Source organism: Lipophrys pholis (genome assembly GCF_963383615.2).
Source record: "Lipophrys pholis genome assembly, chromosome: 12".
Classification (NCBI taxonomy): domain Eukaryota; kingdom Metazoa; phylum Chordata; class Actinopteri; order Blenniiformes; family Blenniidae; genus Lipophrys; species Lipophrys pholis.
In genome coordinates, this window is record NC_137641.1 from 29,988,653 (window position 1) to 30,010,751 (window position 22,099).

The window sequence follows — 22,099 nt, forward strand, 5'->3', positions numbered from 1 at the left end:
TGAAAGGCTGCTCCTGTGCATGCACGTCACGGCCGTCGTAAATAGTTGTTCTGCACATGCTCAGTAGAGGGACAATAACAACAATGTTTGCCTCCGTCGTGTCACGACTCCCCGTCCATGTTCCTCTGGGACTTGGTAGTTTTGTACTTGACAGTTTCTCAGAATAGCAATCCAACCCGGTCGTCTGGCTCTACCAGGGGTCGGCAACCTGCAGCTCCGGAGGCGCAGGAAGCGGCAATTATTCACTTATTCACACTGAATTATCAGGATCTACACAACTGAATGACATTGAATGCCACACCACCCACCTCTCTCCCTCTCCCTCTCTCCCTCTCCCTCTCTCCCTCTCGCTCTCTCGCTCTCTCTCTCTCTCTCTCTCTCTCTCTCTCTCTCTCTCTCTCTCTCTCTCTCTCTCTCTCTCTCTCTCTCTCTCTCTCATGTCACTTTCCCCTCAGGAAAGTGACATGAGAGAGAGAGAAATTCAATTTGTGCCAAAAGTTTTATCAGGAAAAAAAATCAAACTGAGCAACACTTAGTAAGAATCTAAATGTCGTCGCTGTGGTCAGGCGGTGGAATCCTGGTTTGCCACGCCGGAGGTGGAGGTTCCATTCCCAGCTGGTACAAGACCATTTTCAAAATGAGTTAGAGTGCCACAGTTTTGTTTATTCTCTTTTGTGCTGCTTATTATAGTTTTTTATGCGTAGCAGAGATATTAAAAAAAACAAAAGCAGGCCCTTTACCCATGTCAGACTACTGAGTAAGCACTTTCATATTTGATAGGTTTTTAGGAACAATTATTCTGTCTTCATGTTAACAGATTGTTTTTATTGATTTTATATATTTGTAAACTTCTATGGTTTTATGTGGGACAACGGAGGGAGATTACGCTCGTGCTAAGTCCGGCGATTTACGGTAAGCTGGTGAAGAGTTGTCCTGTTCATTATCCAAATCAACTAATAAATGAAATGAGACGAGCAAACAGTTTCACTTTAAAGCGTTGTCATTTTAAGCCAGCTACAGATATTGGTCTGTCTTTGATTCCGTGTGTTACGTCCTGAACTTTGGTCGGAGGAGGTGGAAGAATTCCGGTGTTGACGCCCTGCAGCCTGGTTCGCATACCGCCAGTCACTGTATGAAAGATTAAAAGCTAAAGCCCAACAGAACCGCCGCCGTCGGAGCTTAACCAGATAGCGTTTCATTGTTTGCTCCCCTCCGTTAAGCTCGCGCTCTTTTCGGAGGACTTAAGCCGAGCAGTTTGAACCCGTTTATCTGATGGAAACGTCCCGACGCGTCCTCCGTGGGGCAGGATCACCAAAAAGCCACGAGCCGTCGGGTCTCGGGCGGCGTCCTTCTCAGGCTTTACAACAATTAGCGGCATCGCTAAGCTGTGTTTTCGCCCGGCGGCGCAAAGTAGATTCATTTTCACATCCGGGTCAGCGCAGGAGCATTTGAAGTCAGATTGGCTCAACGGGTTTGAGAAGATTAACCTTTTTACTCCTGTCGCTGCTGACACGGTGACGGGAAGCCATCGAGCTGAAGCCAAACCTCCAGAACGTTTCTGATGTGGAGGAACATCCATCCACCTCTAAACTTCAGCGAGTCGCAGAAATACTGAAGAACTGACAGAGTGAAAATAATAGCAGAAGCTCTCAGTCTTAAAAAACCTAAATACATCCAGTCGGTGTGTTTGGACAAGGGTGAAATATCTCCACGTATGGCCTGGTTAAGGCAAGGCAAATGTATCTCTGTGGCAATAGACGGACACCAAGCAAATCACAGGCTTAACAAGGAAAAGAAGGGAAACATTAAGAATGTTAAGTGATTAAAATGATGAAATACATCAAAACAAAGTGATTAAGAAAATCAGATTTAACGAGAAAAGGTGTGCGTGTGTGTGTGTGTGTGTGCGTGCGTGAGAGAATCCCATCTGCTTTGACTGGCCAATCTTCTGCACTTTTTGGGATTCTGCACAGTTTTCCGATTTGCTAAAAGCTACATCACATTATTCAGAAGTTTTCTGCAAGTTTTGATATGTTTTAGTGTACGTCCTGCTATTTTCACCAGAATCCCTTCGCTTTGACTGGCAGATTTGTTGTGATTTTTGCAGGAATGGTTTGCTTGATTCATTAAAAAATGTCACTGCTCAGTATTTTCAAAAAGGTCCTGAACGCTTTGCTGCGGTTTTTATGTACCTGCTCCCATTTACACCAAATCTTCCGGGATACCTCGTATCGCTGTTGCGTCGTTTGATCATTTTTGCGTCTCAAATGACGTAAACGGTCCAGAAAATAACGAAAGTGTCGCCAGCTTTACTGCCGGAGCTGAGAATGTCTGAGTCTGAGCAGCTGGTCGTGGAATACTATTGGTTCGTTGGCGTTCAGGGGCGGGGCTTAGCCGAGAGTCATTCAGCACGCACAGACAAACTGAGCTCCAACACACAACTCTGCACATGCACCAATCAAGGTTCACACACGTTTAACATGAACGCGTAAGAATCGGGGTTCGCATGCGGCAGTTTGTCTGTACAAACTCTACACACGTACAAATACACACACGGATATCACTCCGGTGCTCAAACGGAGATACGGTCACATAATTCCTACAAGTAGAGTTTTATAGTCACGTTCACATAAGAGAAGTGAAATCTGACACTGGTGTTTCCCGGAGTGAAATAGTATTTTCTTTTTTTTCCCTTTATTCCTTTTCCCTTTTATTCTTTATATTTTTTCTTTTTGCTCTTTATTCTTTCTTTCACTTCCTTTTTCTTTTTTCCATTTTTTAATTTTTTTCCTTATTTTCCTTTTTCTCTATTGAATTTTTCTTTTTCTTTTCTCTCATTTTTCTTTTTTAATTTCTATTGTCTTTTTTTCTCTTTATTATTTCTATTTTCTTTTCTCCCCCCCCCCCCTCCCCCCCCTTTTCCTGCTGTGAGTGAAACCTAATTTCTGTGGTTTGCGTGTAAGAAGTGGGGTTGTTGTTCAGACTGACGGGCGTCACGAGGAACCCTTCACTGACGGGGAATCAACACTCAGCCTCTCTAAATATCAGCTCTCCATATAAAAAAATAACCATTGATGAAAACTCCTTTTCCCCCTGTATTGTCAGATGTGTCTGGCAGCACTTTTCTCTACCTTCCTTTGTTTTAGGTGACGTGTCAGTGACAGCTTCATTTCTGCTGTCACAGACTTCACCCCCCCCCCCACCCCTCCCCACCCCCTCCCTGTCCAGAGGGGGTAAATTGCAGGGTAGGCAGAGCCGTGGTCCAGACTTCAGGCTGGCAGGGGCCTCCTACCCTGTCATTTAGCCCGGACAGGCTCATCCAGGTTTTCTAATCAGTGTGAAGGCTGAAGGCCTGTCAGTCAGCATCCTGACGGCTAATGGAGACGCTCACTTCTCGTGACTTCGCTGCAACGCGGCTTCTTAGTTTGAGTTCCTGTGTCGACCACAACAAACACAGTCACGGCAATTAACGACTGCTTTTACCACTAAAACCACGGTTATAACAGCAATTTTAAAGTCGACTATTAATACTTTAACAACTCCAGCTGCAGTGTTTCCAGTACAAAGTGGCTCATTTAAATATCAACACTTTTATTTCAAATGATCCGCGTCTTGGTTTTGATTCGTATTCACGAACTAAATCAAGTCCACTTAGATTAACAAGATAAAACCTTTTAAAATAACTGATACGATGAACTGTGATGAGCTCAAAAACATTTCCTCCTCTCGTAGTTCACCGTCCCTGGATACGATTTATCATGGAACGCTGAGGTTTGTAGTGCCGCATTATGTAATAACGGTGCAATATGTAATAACCTAATACATTTTCAACTCATTATGTAATGACACCGGATTTTGTAATAACTTGTTACATATTGCATATACATATACAGTTATTACAAAATGCGAGTGTGTAGAGCTGCATTATGTAATAATAGTGCAATATGTAATACATTTTCAACACATTATGTAATAACACCACGTTTTGTAGTAATCTGCATTTTTTAATAAACGTTGCCGCATTTTGTAATAACTTGTTTTATATTGCAACAGTTATTACAAAATGTGGGTGCTCTACTTTTTTTTTTTAAGAACATGTAATAATTTGGTGTATTATGTAATAAATCATCATAAATGATGTCTTAATGAGAAAAGCCACCATACCATCAGAATAACATTAAGCTTTCCAGCTTAATTAGGATTTTCCTTTTTTTAACTCGTAGGATGTTTTATTGCTCCGGTCGAAATCAAAAGTAACTGTAATCATTATAGTGGAGAATTTGTTCACCAGCCAGAAACTAAAGCTTATTAATCATTACTGACACTAACATTATGGCTGCACTGAAATTCTGCAATACATAAACACATGTAATCAGCATTATTTATGTCATTATTATAGACGATACAAAGCAGAAAAACACAAACGCTTATTACATTATTACATATTGCACTGTTATTACATAATGCAGCTCTACACATCTGCATTTTGTAATAATGGTTGCTATATGTAACTAGTTTTTTTATGTGTATAGAACTAAAATTTCTCCAAGATGAACCAATGAAGACTCCTGAACACTAAGCCTACTACTCTTACTGCTATCTTTACTACAACCATTACAGTAACTTTAACAAATGTTAAAGTTGAAAGCATCTTCTTAAGGTTCTTAAGGTTAAGTATTCATAGGCGTAATTACTTGAATTCTTCTCAGGTATATATGAAACACCCGGGGGCACCATCCTGCTGCAGGCCCACCTGGACATCGAGACATTCACCATGGACAAAGAGGTTCGCAGGATCAAACAAGGACTCAGCGTCAAGTTCTCTGAACTCGTCTACAACGGTAGGATGTGGAGCTTTTGAATGTTTCTGTTGCTCCTGTGTGTGTGTGTGTGTGTGTGTGTGTGTGTGTGTGTGTGTGTGTGTGTGTGTGTGTGTGTGTGTGTGTGTGTGTGTGTGTGTGTGTGTGTGTGTGTGTGTGTGTGTGTGTGTGTGTGTGTGTGTGTGTGTGTGTGTGTGTGTGTGTGTGTGTGTGTGTGTGTGTGTGTGTGTGTGTGTGTGTGTGTGTGTGAGCTTTTCTTGGCTCAGGTATCTTAATCCTCCCTTCTGCTCAATCTCCAGTCTCCTGCACCTCCGTCCACATAATAGGATCAGCACCATTACAGACTGACTACTCTGCTGCTTCAGTTCTACCCTCCAGAGAACACAGACACACACACACACACACACACACACACACACACACACGGGATGGGAAGGTGCCACCGGCAGAAGCAGGGCAGAGATTAAGCCCATTGTGGGTTTAAATCATTAATAACTGTGCTGATAGCGGGCGGCTGGTAGCAGAGCTTATGTTAACAACCCACCTGTCCTGCATCTGTTTACTGAGCTGCTCACCTGAACCACGGCCAGTGAAAATAATGAAGGCCGGTCAAATACCAGAGAAGGAAAGCAAACCGCAGATTACAATCAATTCAACGTCATCAGCATAAATTTGCAAGAAATGTTAATAACATTGCAATGACAAATATATTGGCTGTTACGATCAATTAATGAGTAAAACTTTAATGATAAAGGACATTTCTGAGGAGTGCACGACACAATAAATCAAACCAAACACTATTTCCAGGTAATAATGAGTAATTAGACAAACTAACACATGTTCCTGAAGTTATAAACCAAATGTATGAAACCCATGAAAAAGTCTAGGAATATAACAAACGTAATAAAATATGAAACTAAATCAAATGATTAAATTGGCCAGAATACAGAAATATGTCTTGAGGAGGAAAAAAGCAATAAGATGGCTGATACACAAACAGGAAATACACTTTATGTATATAAACTATACATAACTAGAAGACATAACATGTAAAAACAGTTATTAAAATAACAAAATACTAAAATGAGAAATGAATAAAACTGTCACTCCAATGGAGGCGGTTTGGGGTTCAGTGTCTGGCCCAAAGACACTTCAGCATGTAGACAGGGGGAGATGGAAATCAAACCTGCAACCTTCCGATTGGGAGACGACCGCTCTACCAACCGAGCAATCCCTCATACTCCCTCATACTCCCTCATACTCCCTCATACTCCCTCATACTCCCTCATGCCTCCTCTTGCATGTTTTGTTGGACATTAACAAAGAAACTAAAGTGATCTTGAGGTTCTGGGTCAAACAGAACCATCTCAGAAATCCAGGAGAGGAAGTTTGATCCCACTGAAGTCAAATCTAGCTTCAGATCTGAAGTGGCCTCCGTGTGTCTTTGTGCCGGGAGGGAGGGAGGGAGGGAGGGAGGGAGGGAGGGATTGTGTCTTTGAACGTGACCAGACGATGAGGTGCAGGTCACCCTCTGATGAGAGGAGGACCCCTGCTGAGTGGGGTGTGTCTGACCCCTGAACGCTCACACACTCATCCCATCTGTCTTCGAGGCCGACGGTGAGAAATGAAGGTCTGAACCAACTTCACCTGGGATGGAAATGAGGCCCGAGCACAAAGAGGACGAGAGCGTATCACTCCGTTTTACACATTTACATCCAAACCAGTAAAACCAATCACCTTTGAATATCTTCACTTTACCCCTTTATTCTAGTGGAAAGAAGAGAAACTATTTAGAAATGTCTTTTTTATTCAAAATGGGAAAAAATTATTTTGTATAAATTCAAGATTTTAGATTGTTTGTTTATATATATATATATATATATATATATATATATATATATATATATATATATATATATATATATATATATATATATATATATAAACAAACAATATATAACAATATATATATATGTCATGTTAAAGGCCTTCAATGAATATATATATTCATATAAGTAATATATATATATATATTCATTGAAGGCCTTTAAACATAACACCTCAATAATAAGTAGATTAAAAGTGATCTATAAATTGGGAAATGGGAAACTTTCCCCCCAGAAATTAACTGAAGAATTGAAGCTTCCATGTTTTCCATATTTATTCCACATAAACTTAAAACATTTCAAACTTTTTTTAAAAATATTCTTGATGATTTTAGTAGGGGGGGGGAATCAAAAATGCAGCTTCTTGAAATTTTCTATTTTGTATTGTTTTTTATCAAGAAACTATAATTGTGAAGTTTACAATAAAACATTTTTTTAATTGAGTTTACTTTATGATAGTAGAACTAACAATTATTTTGTCCAAGAAACTTTCTGAAATGTGATCGATCTGATTTGACTTTCATTCATTTCTTTTTTCTTTTTTTTTTTACATTTTCTGTGATGAGCCTGAATCGGATCAATACGTCCGTCTTTCAGCCTTCAGAGGCGTTTCGGTTTGACGTGTTCTAACTCGACCCTCCACAGGTTTCTGGTACAGTCCCGAGTGCGACTTTGTTCGGCACTGCATCGCCAAGTCCCAGGACAACGTGGAGGGCAAGGTCCAGCTGTCGGTCTTCAAGGGTCAGGTGTACCTGCTGGGGCGAGAGTCTCCGAAGTCTCTGTACAACGAGGAGCTGGTCAGGTGAGCCGAGGAGGGCGGAGCCGAGGAGGGCGGAGCCGAGGAGGGCGGAGCCAGAATGTAGATTTAGCGTGTTCACGGTCCTGCACATCTGCATGCTGAATTCACAAAGACATCGCAGAGCGATAGAAGCCGTTCCTTCAGGGGGAGACACACACACACACACACACACACACACACACACACACACACACACACACACACACACACACACACACAGAGCCTCTGAGCAGTGCTAACAGTGGGTTTGTTCAGGAGTCTGACCCCCAGTGCCCCCTGGGCTGGCTCAACACTGACCAAAGTAAAACCCCTCCATATGGCTCTCCCTCCCCACTTAAGACACACACACACACACACACACACACACACACACACACACACACACACACACACACACACACACACACACACCTAGAGTCAGAGAGCTAATGGTGTTTTCATCCAGAGGAGAGAGGGAGGTGATTTCACTGGGCTTTTAGGAGCAAAGTACCGGAGTGTCATGGTAGTTAAGCAGGTCAGAAAGAGGCAGACAAAAAAAAAAAAAAAAGCTCCCACAGTCAACCTTTCAGTTTCTTACACTGGTTTGGCAAGCGCAGAAGCCAGGAAATACAGAAAAAAAAATCAATACGGCGGGTGAGTGCGTCTGTTGTCGTGTGTGTGAGGGGGAAAATTGAGAAATAGAGATGAAACTGTCCTGGAACCGGCCTTGTTCAGCTCCTTTAACCTGCTCTGACCTCATTTTCCTCGGGACTCAACCGCTCTCTGCTTTTAGAACTCTTTAAAAGGTCTTTTGGGGAGAAAAAATAGCAAATTGAAAAAGTAATTTCTTAAACTGAACTCTAGGAATTTCTTCCTTTTTTTCTTCTGAATGAACCATTATAAGTTAAAACAATAAAAGACGTCACTTTTCTGAATTAAAAATAAAACATGTCTTTACTCTAGTACCTTGAGCAGAACTCAATAGAATTAGATGATACAATAGAATAAGAACCACAAATGTCCAACATGGGGAAACGCATGAGTAGGAAATAATAAACACTTTTATTCACAAAATATGGAACTAAAAATGTGAATTGTTTGTGTTTATGTAGTAGAGACAATTTATTTATTTATTTGTTCATAAATAATTTTATTAAATAACATTTTCTGTATTTATAATTCATAGTTATAATAATTGTATTAATCATTAATTGATTAATACATAAGTTTTGAGTCCACAGGGTGGTGGTGGTGTATGCCCCCCCCCCCCACCCCCACCCTCCTACCACCACCACCTATGACATATAAAGTAAGTGATACCCGTCCTAAGTATCAAGTTGTACGTCACGTTATTAAGAGCAGCTAATACCTCAGATTATGTAAGAAGGTGCAAAAAATCAGTCTGTCAGGTTACGTTAGTGCAGGTCAGTGGTTCTGAGTGGGGGGGGGTCAGTGGTGGGGGGTGGGGGCTGGGAGGGTCGGCTTAATCCCTTTTCCCAGCACGTTTTTAGTTTCTTTTGAAATTTGGGGAAAAAAACAAGATTCAAAGAAGTAAATGAAGTGTGAAACTATGAATTATTTAGTGGCAACACACTCTTTAATGGCTGAATGTGTAAATTAGAATAACAGAGTGAGCTTCAGGCCACGTCTATTCAGCGTTCCGGGTTTCTGTTTACTTGGCGACAGTGCTCAAGAAACTGAAAACACAACTTTTTGAAAATGGTCCGACGCCGTCTCCATGGAAACGGGGTAAAATAAGATTTTCCCGCAAACGTTGCTACTGCACATGCTCACCACGGCCGTAGTCACTAGTTGTTCTGCACATGCTCAGTAGACGGACAATAAGAACAAAGTTTCCCCCGTGGCGTCATGACTCCCAGTCCACGTTCTCCTGGGACTTGGTGCTTTTATTTTGACAGTCACTGTAATAACAATCGAACTTGGTGGTCTGTCCACGAGAATGTCCGTGTTCTCCTGTTGTTAATGTTTAGAGCTCATTGTTCTCTGTTGAGTGTGTGCGTTCTTTCATTACAAAAAGAAACAACAGCACCCACTAGTGGCCCAACAAAAAAAATGCATTGTTTTCAAAACATCGGCGTGTAAATGCAAATCATGCCTTTTGACTTGAAACGTTGTCGTGTAAACAGGCCGTAGTGTGAAACTATGAGTTTATCGACAATTGCCGATTTTAATTTAAGGACCTACAAAACTGCCTCTGGATCCCAACGGCTGTTAACCATGATATTTTACAATGTGAAAAAGTAAATTGGGCTTTTAACCATAAATTACTGCTTGACTTGGAGGTGCAGCGATTCCCAATCATTAGGAGTTTTATTTACAGCCCAACTATACTGTTTTACTCCAGGTACAAAAAAACTTTTCTGCTAATTTTATAGTTGATTGGCATTTTTCTTCATACGTGGAATAATCCCTTTTCTCAGGATCTCATCAGGCCTCGGCGAGACGATAAATAGAAAAAAGTTTCCAATTCTCTTCAGATCTGTACCTTATTTCAGTTGCAGGTGTGAGTAGTACTTGTCTAAGATGCAGAATCCATCAGTGTAACTGAAATCCTCAGATGAGACTTTCTACTTTTCCTTTAATGGTTAGAAGCTCATAATCCGAGTGTTTCATCACAAAGTCCTCCAGGCCACTGACAGCTGGACCGAGGTTCCTCATAGAGGAGCTCATTTTACACACACACACACACACACACACACACACACACACACACACACACACACACACACACACACACACACACACACACACACACACACACGTGGACCAATTCTGCCATAAAAAAGTAATTATAAACGAATTATGAAAAAATGCTCGATGAAATTTGTCTTCGTTCAAATTCATATCAGCAGTTTAAAAACCAAAACACATAAATTCTCACGTCACGTGTGACAACAGGTCAAGTGGAAACGCATTGTTTTTGTGGTTTTGTTCCAGAAACGTTTTGTGTTCACACGGCAACGTTTTGGAAAAAAAGACGTGCTGAAAACGATGTAGCTAGTTTGTTGGGCCACTAGTGGGTGCTGTTGGTAGTTTTTTATAATTTAACCACACGCACATGAAGGACTTTTACTGAAGTATTTTTTCTTAATTTAGAAGTTTTCTGACCGTTTTTTAGAAGGAACTTTTAATTATTTTCGGACTGAGAAAACGGAGAACTTTGTTTTCATCGACGCTCAGAGTCACTGAGAATGCAACTTTTTGAAAATGGCTTCCCAGGTGGAGCTTTTTGGAGAGGATTTACGATTCAAAATACTGTTGGGATAAAAAGCAACTTTTCTGAAATGCTGGTACTGCACATGCCCACTACGGCCGTAGTAAATACGTAGTTACTCCGCACATGCTCAGGAGAGCCAATCGGATCAATGTTTCCTCCAGAGTGTCATGACTCCCAGTCTGTGTTCTCCTGGACTTGGTAGTTTTATTTTGAAAGTCACCGTAAAAACAAACCAACTTGGTAGTTTTATTTTGACAGTCACCGTAATAACAGTCCAACTTGGTCATCTGTCCATACACTCCCATTGTTAATGGTTATAGCTGTTCCATGCTGCATGTGTGTGGTTCCATTACAGAAACAAACAACACCCACTAGTGGCCTGGCATGCGAACTACATCGTTTTTAGCCCTTTCCGTGTAATTGTGAAACTTTTCGGGGGGAAAAAACTTGTAAAAGTTGTGTTCTCACATGAAACGTTGTCGTGTAAAAGAGTTAAGTGTTTACGTGGAGCCATTTTCTCCGGGGCAACATGTAGTTGGATTCTTTCCGGTCCATGGGACCGCAGCTCCTGGTGCAGAATGAACTGGGGCAATTTTAAGATGTGTGTTTTCAAGAAAAGTCCCCCACGACTGACGTAGAATAGGATCGGCCTCGTATGAAATGTGCTAAGACGTTGAACCAAAGGGAAAGTTTTAAAAGGTTTTTACAAAGACGTCACATGTTTGTGTGACATATCGTCTGTAAAGTGCAGCATAATGCCTTCCATTTTCCTTTTTCCTCAAAATAACAGACCTGCTTTATGATATCCTGACATCTTTAGTGCCGACGACTGATACACAGACCTGCCAGCGATACACCTGAAGGCGGCACACACACACACACACACACACACACACACACACACACACACACATACACACACACACACACACCTATCTGTCACTTCATGAAAACCTGCCACAATCACACACACACACAAACACAAAGACACACACAGACCAGATTAGGCATGAAAACCCCCGCTGACATCCTGTTGGCTCTCGGCGGGCAACAGTAAACGGCGTCATTAACGCAGTGGTAATACAGCCCGTCACCGCACCCATCTGAGACAGAAATGTCACCCTCCTCGCTCTCGGCTGGCGTCGTTCTCAATTAGACTGCAGGGTTTCTTTAAAGGAATACACAAGGCTTACACACACACACACACACACACACACACACACACACACACACACACACACACACACACGCACACACACAGTGCCGTATTCTTTGTGGCCGCTCACTCATAATGGCGTTCAGGTGCCGGGCAGGGAGCCTTGTATTGAGAGTTGATGATTTAGTTGTCGGCCTTTCTTTTTATCGTGTTTATCCTATCATTTGTTGGCAATTTCCTCTTTTGCTAAGTGCTTTTGAAGAATGAGCGCAGGCTGTACATTGCGAGTCGGGGGTGTCACGGGGAGGAGAGCACTCGGTACGGGAGTGTATTAAACTCTGCAGGTAGAAAACTGCTGTAATTACGCCGGCGTGCGGCGGCACTTCTTTGTGAGGCGCACTAAGAAGAAATGTCTCCACAACAAGGAAGGACGGCCATCCCCCACAACTTATAGATTTAGAACCTTTTTTCTTTTTTTTCTTTTCTCATCTCTCCTGAAGAAGTGGATGAACTAGAAGACAAACATCAGATTACAAAATCATCTCAACGCTCAGCTCACAGTTGATATAATGGGATTGTATTTTAAAGGAGTTACGTGTATTTTTTGTGCCGCTTGTGTACACGAGAGTCTTTTCACCCTCCGCCATTGATTCTCAATCATCCTGGACGAGCGGCGCTCAAAAAGAGCCTTCAAAGGAAAATCGATAGCGGCATTATTTCAAAACGAGCAGATTATCAGTGATCCAGTTATCCTTGTTGTTGTTGGAGAAGCCCCATGTCGCCTGTGTTTACCGCTGCGCTGCCAAACACTTCGATCAGTTTGCGAACACAATGTCCCCAAAATGTCTCTCTTAAAGATATATGATGATTTTCTTTGGGTTATTTCAATGTTTAAGATGATTTTGTGTTTTGTTGATGGTGACGCCTGATAAATTTATGAGGTTAACCGATTAGCCGCAGTCTGTCTCGTGCTGAGATACCGGTTCTCACCAGCAGATGGTGCATTGAGTCACACAGAGAAGCAGCATAAGGAGAAATAAACGTGGATACTCACATTTCATATTGAGGCTTTAGGACCACATACAAAGGGCACGAAATTGCATGTAACAGAGTGTTTTTCAAAAACAGACTGCACAAACCATATCAAACAAATATATCTTAAAATCAATTTGAAGCATAGCTGACATCACTAACTCTAAACACACTCATATTGTATTTTCAATATATAATGCATCTTAAATGGCCGTTCCAATAATTATTAAATAACACTTGATGGATGCTGTAGGCTTTTTTTTTAATTTTCTGCTTTGCGTCACAATATTTATTGTACAGATTTGTACTAAAACCGGCTTCGTAAAATTAATCAGCTTCTTCTGAGGCGCCAAACTGTAAAAACTGTTGCTGTGTGAACGGAGCCTAACATTGTTCTTTATTTCCATCTACTGAGCATGTGCAGATCAATTATTTACTGTATTATTTCAGGAGCCGCGGTTCTTCTTCACTTCCTCTCTGGTCAGAGTTTGTTTCAGGCGACAGCGCCCCCTAACCAGCAGCTGGTGTAACTGCGGGACATTTTCCAGGCGGTTTGATCTCTAAAGTCAACGTGACGCCACCTGAACCAACTGAAGGGGTGAAAATTCTCGGCTCTGCCCCCTCCCGAGTGAACCGAGTCCCGGTGGAAGTTAGATTTTTTTTAGTGTTTACCGGGCGATGCTGATGTTATACCGATATCGTGCATACATTATTTTTCAGAGTCAAAGTCTTCAAAATTGTTGGTTTTCTGTTGTTTAAATGGGGACTGGGGCGTTTCCAGTGGCTCCCATCACCGCCGTCATGTCTTGACACCCAAACGCAACAAAAGTTTTCAGTTTTTACCTGAAAGCGTTGCCGTGGAAACAATCTGCACCTTTTGGAAGTGTGATTTCACTCTTGGTCCTCGCTCTCTCACCTGGCTCACTTTTCTTCCTCAGCATGGACAAGCAGGGCGACTACGACCCCTGCGACGCCTCCGGATTCATCAGGATTAACGCCGTCAGGTGAGCTCCTATTTAAACGCCAACATTAAGGAAACAGTTTAAAACATTCTGCCGAGTGACTCCTTGTCTGCCGGTCCCTCCCGTCTGTCCGTCTCCTCCTCAGGTTGAGGGAATACCACCGTCTGCAGGGCTTCTCCAACTCCAAGCAGTGATCGGCACCACCTCTCCTCACATTTCATTTCCACCTCATGTTTAAAAGTCGTAGCTCTCTGGTCTGCATGTCGTCTTTATGTAGAGTTAGTTACATTAGCTACACCTACTGTCAGCCAGCGGGCGAGAAGATCTGACGTGTTTTAATCAGGTAATATTAGATTATTCTGTAAATGAGTGTTTAATACAGGACTGGAAGAGTGTGATGAATAAAAGTAATGAATTGTATTTTGCTTGGGGGTTTTGTTTGTGAACAGTGTTGATTTGCATCTGAATGTGTTTGATAGTTCGTCTCTTTGGCAGAGAGACGCTTTATTAATGCCTGCCTGTTTAAGTCCCGGCCGCCCCCGAGGATCCCGGATCATATTTGTAATATGCAGATGAAGCAGGAGCATCTCGCAGGCCCGGCACCAGCCGGGGCCGACCCGGCGGGGCCAACCCGGGGGGGCGGCCAACACGGGGGGGCCAACCCGGGGGCCCAACCCGGGGGCCGAGTGGAAGAGAGGACGCCATCTCTGAGCTCGATTGGCACAAGTCAGGTGGAAGGAAAACCAATTTGTCACATATGTATATTCCACTGCTCAGCATGGGGTCTGCTCACAGGGCGGGGCGGGGGGGGGGATTTATAGACAAAGACGGAGCAACATGAGATCATTTCAAGCTTATTTCTACCCAAAAAACTGAGTTTTAATTTGAAACGTGTAAACGGGGTCCGAGACAAATCAAATGTCCTCCTCGGACCTGGTGTCCACATATGTGGACATTATTGTGGGTTGTCTAGACCACAACACTGAACTAGTTCAGGTCTTAAGAGGTTCTGGATGTATCGCGCTGTTTCACAACCATTTGTGGCCGATTAGCCAGACGAGCCTGAAAACGTTTAGTTTTTTTGACTTCCTTAATGTTTTTTTTTTCTCTTTTAGAGTTACTCTCAGGGTATTTATATACATGCGTGTAAAAACAACATATACAATATATTTTATGGTTTATTTTATTTCAGACATGTTCAAAATCAATATCACGTCAACAGTGCATCAGATAACCAAAGATATTTCACCACACAAACAAAACAATATAATCAGGTAGCATGTCTGAAAAGCAGTGGGAAGAAGTAGAACTTCTTAAATCCTCCCTCTCCACAAATAATATATCATTTTCTTTAGCTTCTACTTATTTAATAATTCTTTTAAACATGTTAGAACTATTATATTAAGAAAAATGATCAAAAGGGGTTAATAAATTGCTCATAAATATGTAATCTAGAATATTCAATTATACATAAATTACTTTAAGTATACTGTACATATATACAAGATAGACATGAAGAAGTGAAAAGGCGTAGCCACCATGTAGAGAAATAACTGATCTATAAATAGTTTATTTTTCAGGCGTCAGGTTAGAAACTGGAACCAAGAGGCGGAAAGAACAACACATCTCCTCCACCTTTGTTCACTTCAGCCCTTTTATTTCCGACACGACTGGCCTCTCATCGCCGGCATCCCGGCTTCTGCACTTCATCTCCCGGAGGTCACGGACCCCTGGTCCCCGACAATGGCGTCCTTTGTAGGTGCGCCATTGGCGAGTGACAGGGACTTGAAGGTTGGTGGACCTGGACTCCCGGGGAGACGTGGGAGCTGCACGGTGCGAGTGTCCATTAGCGCTCGGCCCCCGTGACGCCGCCGGCTTTCATGTTGTGCTATTGTTGCCCGGCGCTCCCCAGAGAGTTTGACACGGAGCGGGTAATGAGGGGTAATTGGTCCGGGGTCAAGGATGATTAATTCCCTCGGTCAGGTGTCGGCCGGTGCTCCTACCTGGCTCGTCGAGGGGAAAGTGGATGGAACATGAGACGCGGCAAATAAATCAACTGAGCCCCAGGCCACGTTTACACGTACCAGGGTATTTGAAAAAAACTGACATTTCTCTGCATTTGGGCCGAGCATTTACACATAAACACACTACGACTCTCCACAAACGATGATTCTTTAACACTCCACCCACAGTAGAGATCTGGATAAACTCTGTCTCCGGTTGTAACTTAAGGGGCGGAGGAGGATATTTACGTCACAATTCGTGACGTCATGTGTTTTTTCCAGGATTCTGATTGGCTATCATGGCTTCATAGTTCTCATTACACTGCCCCCTACAGGTTTGGCTGCTCATAGCAGCTCTGAACCAGGTGGATATGCGGTACGTGTAAATAAAGATTTAATTCTTTTTAAATGAAGATGGGGGGAAATATACGTTTTTGTAATGTGATCGCACACACAGAGAACAATCCACTATAAACATTAACAATGGGAGAACACGGACATTCTAGTGGACAGACGACCATGTTGGATTGTTATTACGGTGACTGTCAAAATAAAAGTACCAAGTTGGATTATTATTACGGTCACAGTCAAAATAAAAGTACCAAGTTGGATTGTTATTACGGTGACTGTCAAAATAAAATGACCAAGTTGGATTGTTATTATGGTGACTGTGGAGAATATGGACTGGGACACCACAGAGGAAACTTTGTTCTGATTGGCTCTACTGAGCGTGTGCAGAACTACTGTTTAGCCGCGGCGCTCATGTTCAGTAGCAGCGTTTCATAAAAGTTGTGTTTCCCCCCTGTTTCCACGGCGTCTGAGCTGTTTTCAAAAAGTTGCGTTTTCAGTGCCTCTGAGCACCGTTGTCATGTAAACGAACCTCCAAAACACTATGGAATATTTTTTTGTTCTTGTTTTCACTTCAAAAAGCTCAATGGTGTTTTCTGAAAAGTAATCAGTTACTAGCACATTACTTTTCCCAGCACTACAAAGCTCATTCAGAAACTCCACACTCTCTTTGAAAGGCCGTTGCCTTTTCCCCAGGTCGTCACCGTAAATAGGAAATTTGCTCTCAATGACTTCGAGGTTGAAAAAACCAAATAAATCACCTCACATGTGAACATCAGTGTTTCTGAAGCGAACGTGTATCAAATGTAAAATTCCAGCGGATCATATCTTCCTGGTGACGATGTTGAAAGGTCACCTCAAATCTTCCTCCTCCAACCAGTGAAGACAGATTGAGATTGATAGCCGTCCCTGTCACTCCTTAGACACCCTCCCCCTTCCGCTCCCCCCCTTCAGCTTGACTGACTAATCTGAATACCCCTCCATCCATCCCCTCATTCTAACAGGGCAATTTTGGCCGCTGATTATCCTGCAAACCTGCGCGTACGCGACAGTAAATGCAGGGGCTGGCTGGTAATTGACTGGGCGAAGACCGAGACGCCCGCCGTGTAATTGAGCAGGGGCTGAGGGGCTCCGGCAGGACTGAAAGGGTCCAAGGACTCCTCGTCGCCCATTAGACCTGGCGGGGGGTCTCCGCTGGCTGTGGACTGTAACGTGAGGCGTTTCCCAGCACTTCGAGGCAGGACTGACACCTTTTAGCTATGGGGTGGGATGAGGGGGGGGGGTGGTAACACCTCACAATATACAAACACAGAGCACTGATAGGAGGCTGCCTGTTTATCGGATTAATGACGGCGTCTGCAGAAATTTGTTGCGGGACGGGTGAAGCTGGCCCAGTTTACACCACAACGTTTCAAGCGATCCCAGATGGACGATTCCCATTTAGACGCCTTATTGTAATAAGTCAATTATTTGTAAAAAAAATTTTTAAAAAATTCAGTTACCTAAGATGTATTGTAATGTATTTTTACAAATAAAGACACTTAGGCCCTGTTTACACGACAACGTTTCACATGACAACACCTAATCAATTTAAGAAAAGAAGTGTGTTTACGCTGCAGCAGCGGACACACTGACAACGATGTAGTTAGTATGCCCGGCCACACGAGGGCGCTGTTGCTTGATTTTGTAATGAAACTACACAGACGTGTGCAGAGAACAAAACACTATATACGTGAAGAAAATGGAGAGAACCCGACATCCGTATGGACTGATGAGGAATCGGATGCTCTCAGGGAGAGTCTCAACTATTGAACTACTGATCTGGACCATAAAACTAGAATATTGACCGCGAGTCAAACCACTACACGGCCGCCATGTTTGTTTACAACTGGATGAGCAGGAGGGAGGGGGAGCGATGCGCATGCGCAGTAACAGGTTCTGTAGCCTCCATCAGTCTCCGCAGGAGGGAATATTGACCGTGAAAGAATCTTTCCACCTTGGGAGCCGGATTAAGAACTCACCCTGGATCAGAACACTGGTGTCGTGTAAACGGACCACCCAAAAGTGAAGAAAGTTTTTGCGGATACACTCGTATTGGTTGTCGTGTAAACGGGGCCTAAATATCTGTTTTGTCAGGCGACTCTGGCTTAGCAACAACTTTACCTCATTAGAGGTTAATCACCGAGGAGGAATGAAAGGTCGTCACCCGTTAACAGTGATTTTAGGAGGGGGAAGAAAGAAGAAGAACAAAGTAATTAGCCGAACAAAGTGCATGCCGATGTCTTGCCGTCTTTTGCCCATCAGAATATTTGGCGGTCATTCAATCCGCGCTCCTCGTCTGCCCGTCATGTTCGCTGACCTCTCCTCTCAAAACACAATAAGACGGGAACAATGACCAGGGAGGGTTAATTACCTCCAATTAGAGGCCAAAGTGGCTGGTTTGTGTGTAACCTGAGCCCACACACACACCCACACACACACACACACACACACACACACACACACACACACACACACACAGCACCGCCTGAAAGCAATGATTTGCACTTTTATTTCCACTCCTGCAAAAACAAAAAAAATAAAAAAAATCCTTTGATTGCTTTCTGCTTAATACGTTTGTGAATTTTTAATCGGCTCCTCATCTTCTCACCGCCATCACTTTGGATTTCAGTCCCGCCTGCGTTATAGGAGCCCTTAGTTATTTGTCAATAACCTGCCGGTTGGTTCTTGAGTTTCATCATTTCACTTAATGCTCCTTTACTTGGCAGGTAAGGGGTTAATGGGGGGGTCCTGGGGGGGTTTGTGCAGAAAGCTAATGGGATGAGGTCACTCTCTTACCATGGAGGATTTACAGACCAGGATACGAGTCTGTCGGCTCGCTATTGGTACATTATTTATATTTATGCTTTTCACATTCATTGATAGTGTAGGACGATACAGACACACACTGAAAGAGCCACAGTGATGCAGAGTGTGAGGGTTTTTCTGGATCATTCATGGTTTGCATGTTCTACCTGTAAAGGTGTGGGCTTTTTTTTAAAACAGGTTTTTCCAAAAGCACGGGGTGTGTGGGTGACAGTCTAAGTTCCTGTTTACCAGGTCCTTCAGGGACAACTTCTCGAAAAGCCGCTCACTTTGTGTCTGCGGAAACGGAGGAAAATGCAAATTTTAAAAAACACTCCGACTCCGTCTCCATGGAAAAAGGGGGAAACACAGCTTTAAAAAAAACATTCTGACTCCGTCTCCATGGAAACGGGGGGAAACACAACTTTTAGAAAACACTCTGAATCCATCTACTTGGAAACAGGAAAAACCCTCCTTTTTAAAAATGCTCAGGACGAAATGGAACTTTTTGAAAATGCTCTGATTCCATCTCCATGGAAACAGGGAAAAACACAACTTTTCAAAAGCTGTCTCGATGGAAACCGGGGGGGGGGAAACACTACTTTTTACAAATGCTCCAAATCTGTCTTTGTGGAAATGGTGGGAAAAAGCAACTTTTTGAAAACGTTAATATTTCTTGCATATTATTCTCTGCATGCACGTGTGTGTTGTTTCAAAAAAAGAGAATTTTTTTTTTAACAAAAATCTTCTATCAGTGATGACATCATTAAGGCTAGCTAACTAGCATTAGCCTCAAAGCCACGCTGTCACGGTGAGTTTTTAAAAACACCCAGAATGCAACAGCCACAGCAGAAGGTTGTTTTCTTGTACATTTCACTGTATTTCTTTCACCAGAAGGTTTTATTAGAATGGACTTTATGTTGAGATTGTAGTCATTTTCCAAAGTATTTGTTCAGTTTTGTGAAAATATAGACATTTATGTCACATATATTCTAAATCACAACAAAGAAAATCTTTAATTTAAGGGTTATTATGGCACTATTCTACTGGTCCAACCTACCAAGATGAGAGTGGGCCCTGAACTAACATGTGTTTGACACCAATGCTCTTAACTGTATTTGTAATGTTAATTGGAGATTTAACCCTGAGAACCTCTCGGTTTATCAGCTTGTCTTGGTTCATTGTGTCAGTACTTGACGGTTTACGTTATGGATTACTGACAGAGGAAGTGAAACGGCCAACAGTCCTGGAGAATGAGAGGCTTTGAATCACTCCACATATGTTTCAATAAAAATATAGAAAAGTTTGATCTGGGTGAGGCTTAAAGCACCTGTTGTACGCTGTTGCTAATGCAGCCTGTGTTTTCTCATGCTGGGTACAAGTGTACTGCGTGTACTACTTGTACTGGTGTGTGCGGCTCATTCATGCTCCTGAAACTTGATCTCCGGCTGCAACATCAAGACACCATCTGTCCATCTGTGAGGAACCATCAGAATCAGGCCAGACACACTCTCACTCTGTGTGTGTGTGTGTGTGAGTGTGTGTGAGTGTGTGTGAGTGGGGGTGGGGTGGTGGGGGGGTGGGGGGGTGTTTACATTGATGTCGAATCCTATTTTCTGGTGTCAAAGGACACCCATACAGCGACGTCCTGAAGATCTATAGACAGATGGGACCATTACGGACCAAAGCCCCGGCTTTGTTTGTCCTGAGCCGGTGATGAAATATTGATGGAAAAATAGAAATATTTTGCCTGCTGCTCAATGTTGCCTGTCTAAAAGGGTTAATGAGCGCAAGGACTTTCCTGTCTCCTGTTACAACAAAATGTGGCTCCGCCACCCCCTCAGATTGACCAGGTCTGTAAGCTAACAAGAATCGATAAGCTCCTCTAAAGTGGATTAAGTTTCTCTGGCAGCATTGCTCCAGTCGCTGAACTCACGGCTGTGTCGGGAACAATTTAACCCTTTAAAACTTTGTTTTCTTTTTCAGCTTTCAGCGCTTAATGATATAGTGTTTTTAACATCATAATAATCAGTGCAGCCTCTGCTGTCGTGTATTGTTCAGTTTACAAAGAGAAACGCAACAAGCAAACATGTCGCTCGATTAAACATGGAACGCTGCAGTTCCTTATGTCAGCTACTGTCCAGTAAACAGCAGATGAATTCATTTTTTTATAGTTGACAGTCACCATAATAACTATCCAACTTGGTCATCTACTCCCGTTGTTATATATATGTATATTTATATAGCATATTGTTCTCTGCAGGCGTGTGCGTGGTTTCATTACAGAAAAGCAAATAGATGTACCCACGAGTGGCCCAACATGAAAACCACATCGGTTTCAGCTTTTCTGCCCTCTCCTTGTAAACAGACGTCTTTTTCAAAATGTTGCCGTGTAAACACAAAACTTTTGTGAAACCAAAACGCAAAAAACAATGTGTGTTAACTTGAAACGTTCCTATAAACGAGGTCTAACTCTAAAGTCACTGTGCGAACTAGCTAAAAACTAAACTCATCATACTTTATTAATACCTTTGAGGAAGGCTTTTTTCCACATTGATATATACACACACACACACACACACACACACACACACACACACACACACACACACACACATATATATATATATATCAGTAAATGGCACTGACTAATGGGTGCAGTCACTCATAATTATCAAAAACATACATCTGTCTGATTTTATCACAAATCACAGCCCCGTTCATGTTTTTTTTTTCTTCTTCACTTCAAGAGAGAAAGGGTCATAATGAGGAAGCCTTGGCCATTCACTCCATCCAGAGAGCAGCTTTAATTAGGAAATGAGCAGCGTTGATGTTGTGCATGATAATTGGGCTTAATTTCACCAAAAACAGATCAATAGTAAGTGTGGAGTTTAAATCCTTTTCAGGTCAGCTGGGGTTTCTGAGCTCCGAGATAGTTGCGGCGACAGGCTGTTCATCATGCCAAGTTGCACGTATTTGTTCCAGTTGCCAGACGACTCCAAAGCAGGTTGGTTGGCATTGCAACGCATGAA

The 22,099-nt window shown here is 42.6% G+C and overlaps 1 protein-coding gene across 1 annotated transcript in view; it reads left to right on the top strand.

The window, feature by feature from the left end:
- Positions 1–14,291, top strand: part of ass1 (argininosuccinate synthase 1) — a 43,749-nt gene extending 29,458 nt beyond the window's left edge. Inside the window, exons 12-15 of the mRNA XM_080477667.1 lie at positions 4,710–4,841; positions 7,352–7,508; positions 13,849–13,914; positions 14,018–14,291. Coding sequence (XP_080333793.1) covers positions 4,710–4,841; positions 7,352–7,508; positions 13,849–13,914; positions 14,018–14,066 — 404 coding nt within the window. The 3' untranslated portion in view covers positions 14,067–14,291. The remainder of the gene's footprint in view (positions 1–4,709; positions 4,842–7,351; positions 7,509–13,848; positions 13,915–14,017) is intronic.
- Positions 14,292–22,099: the final 7,808 nt, after the last annotated feature.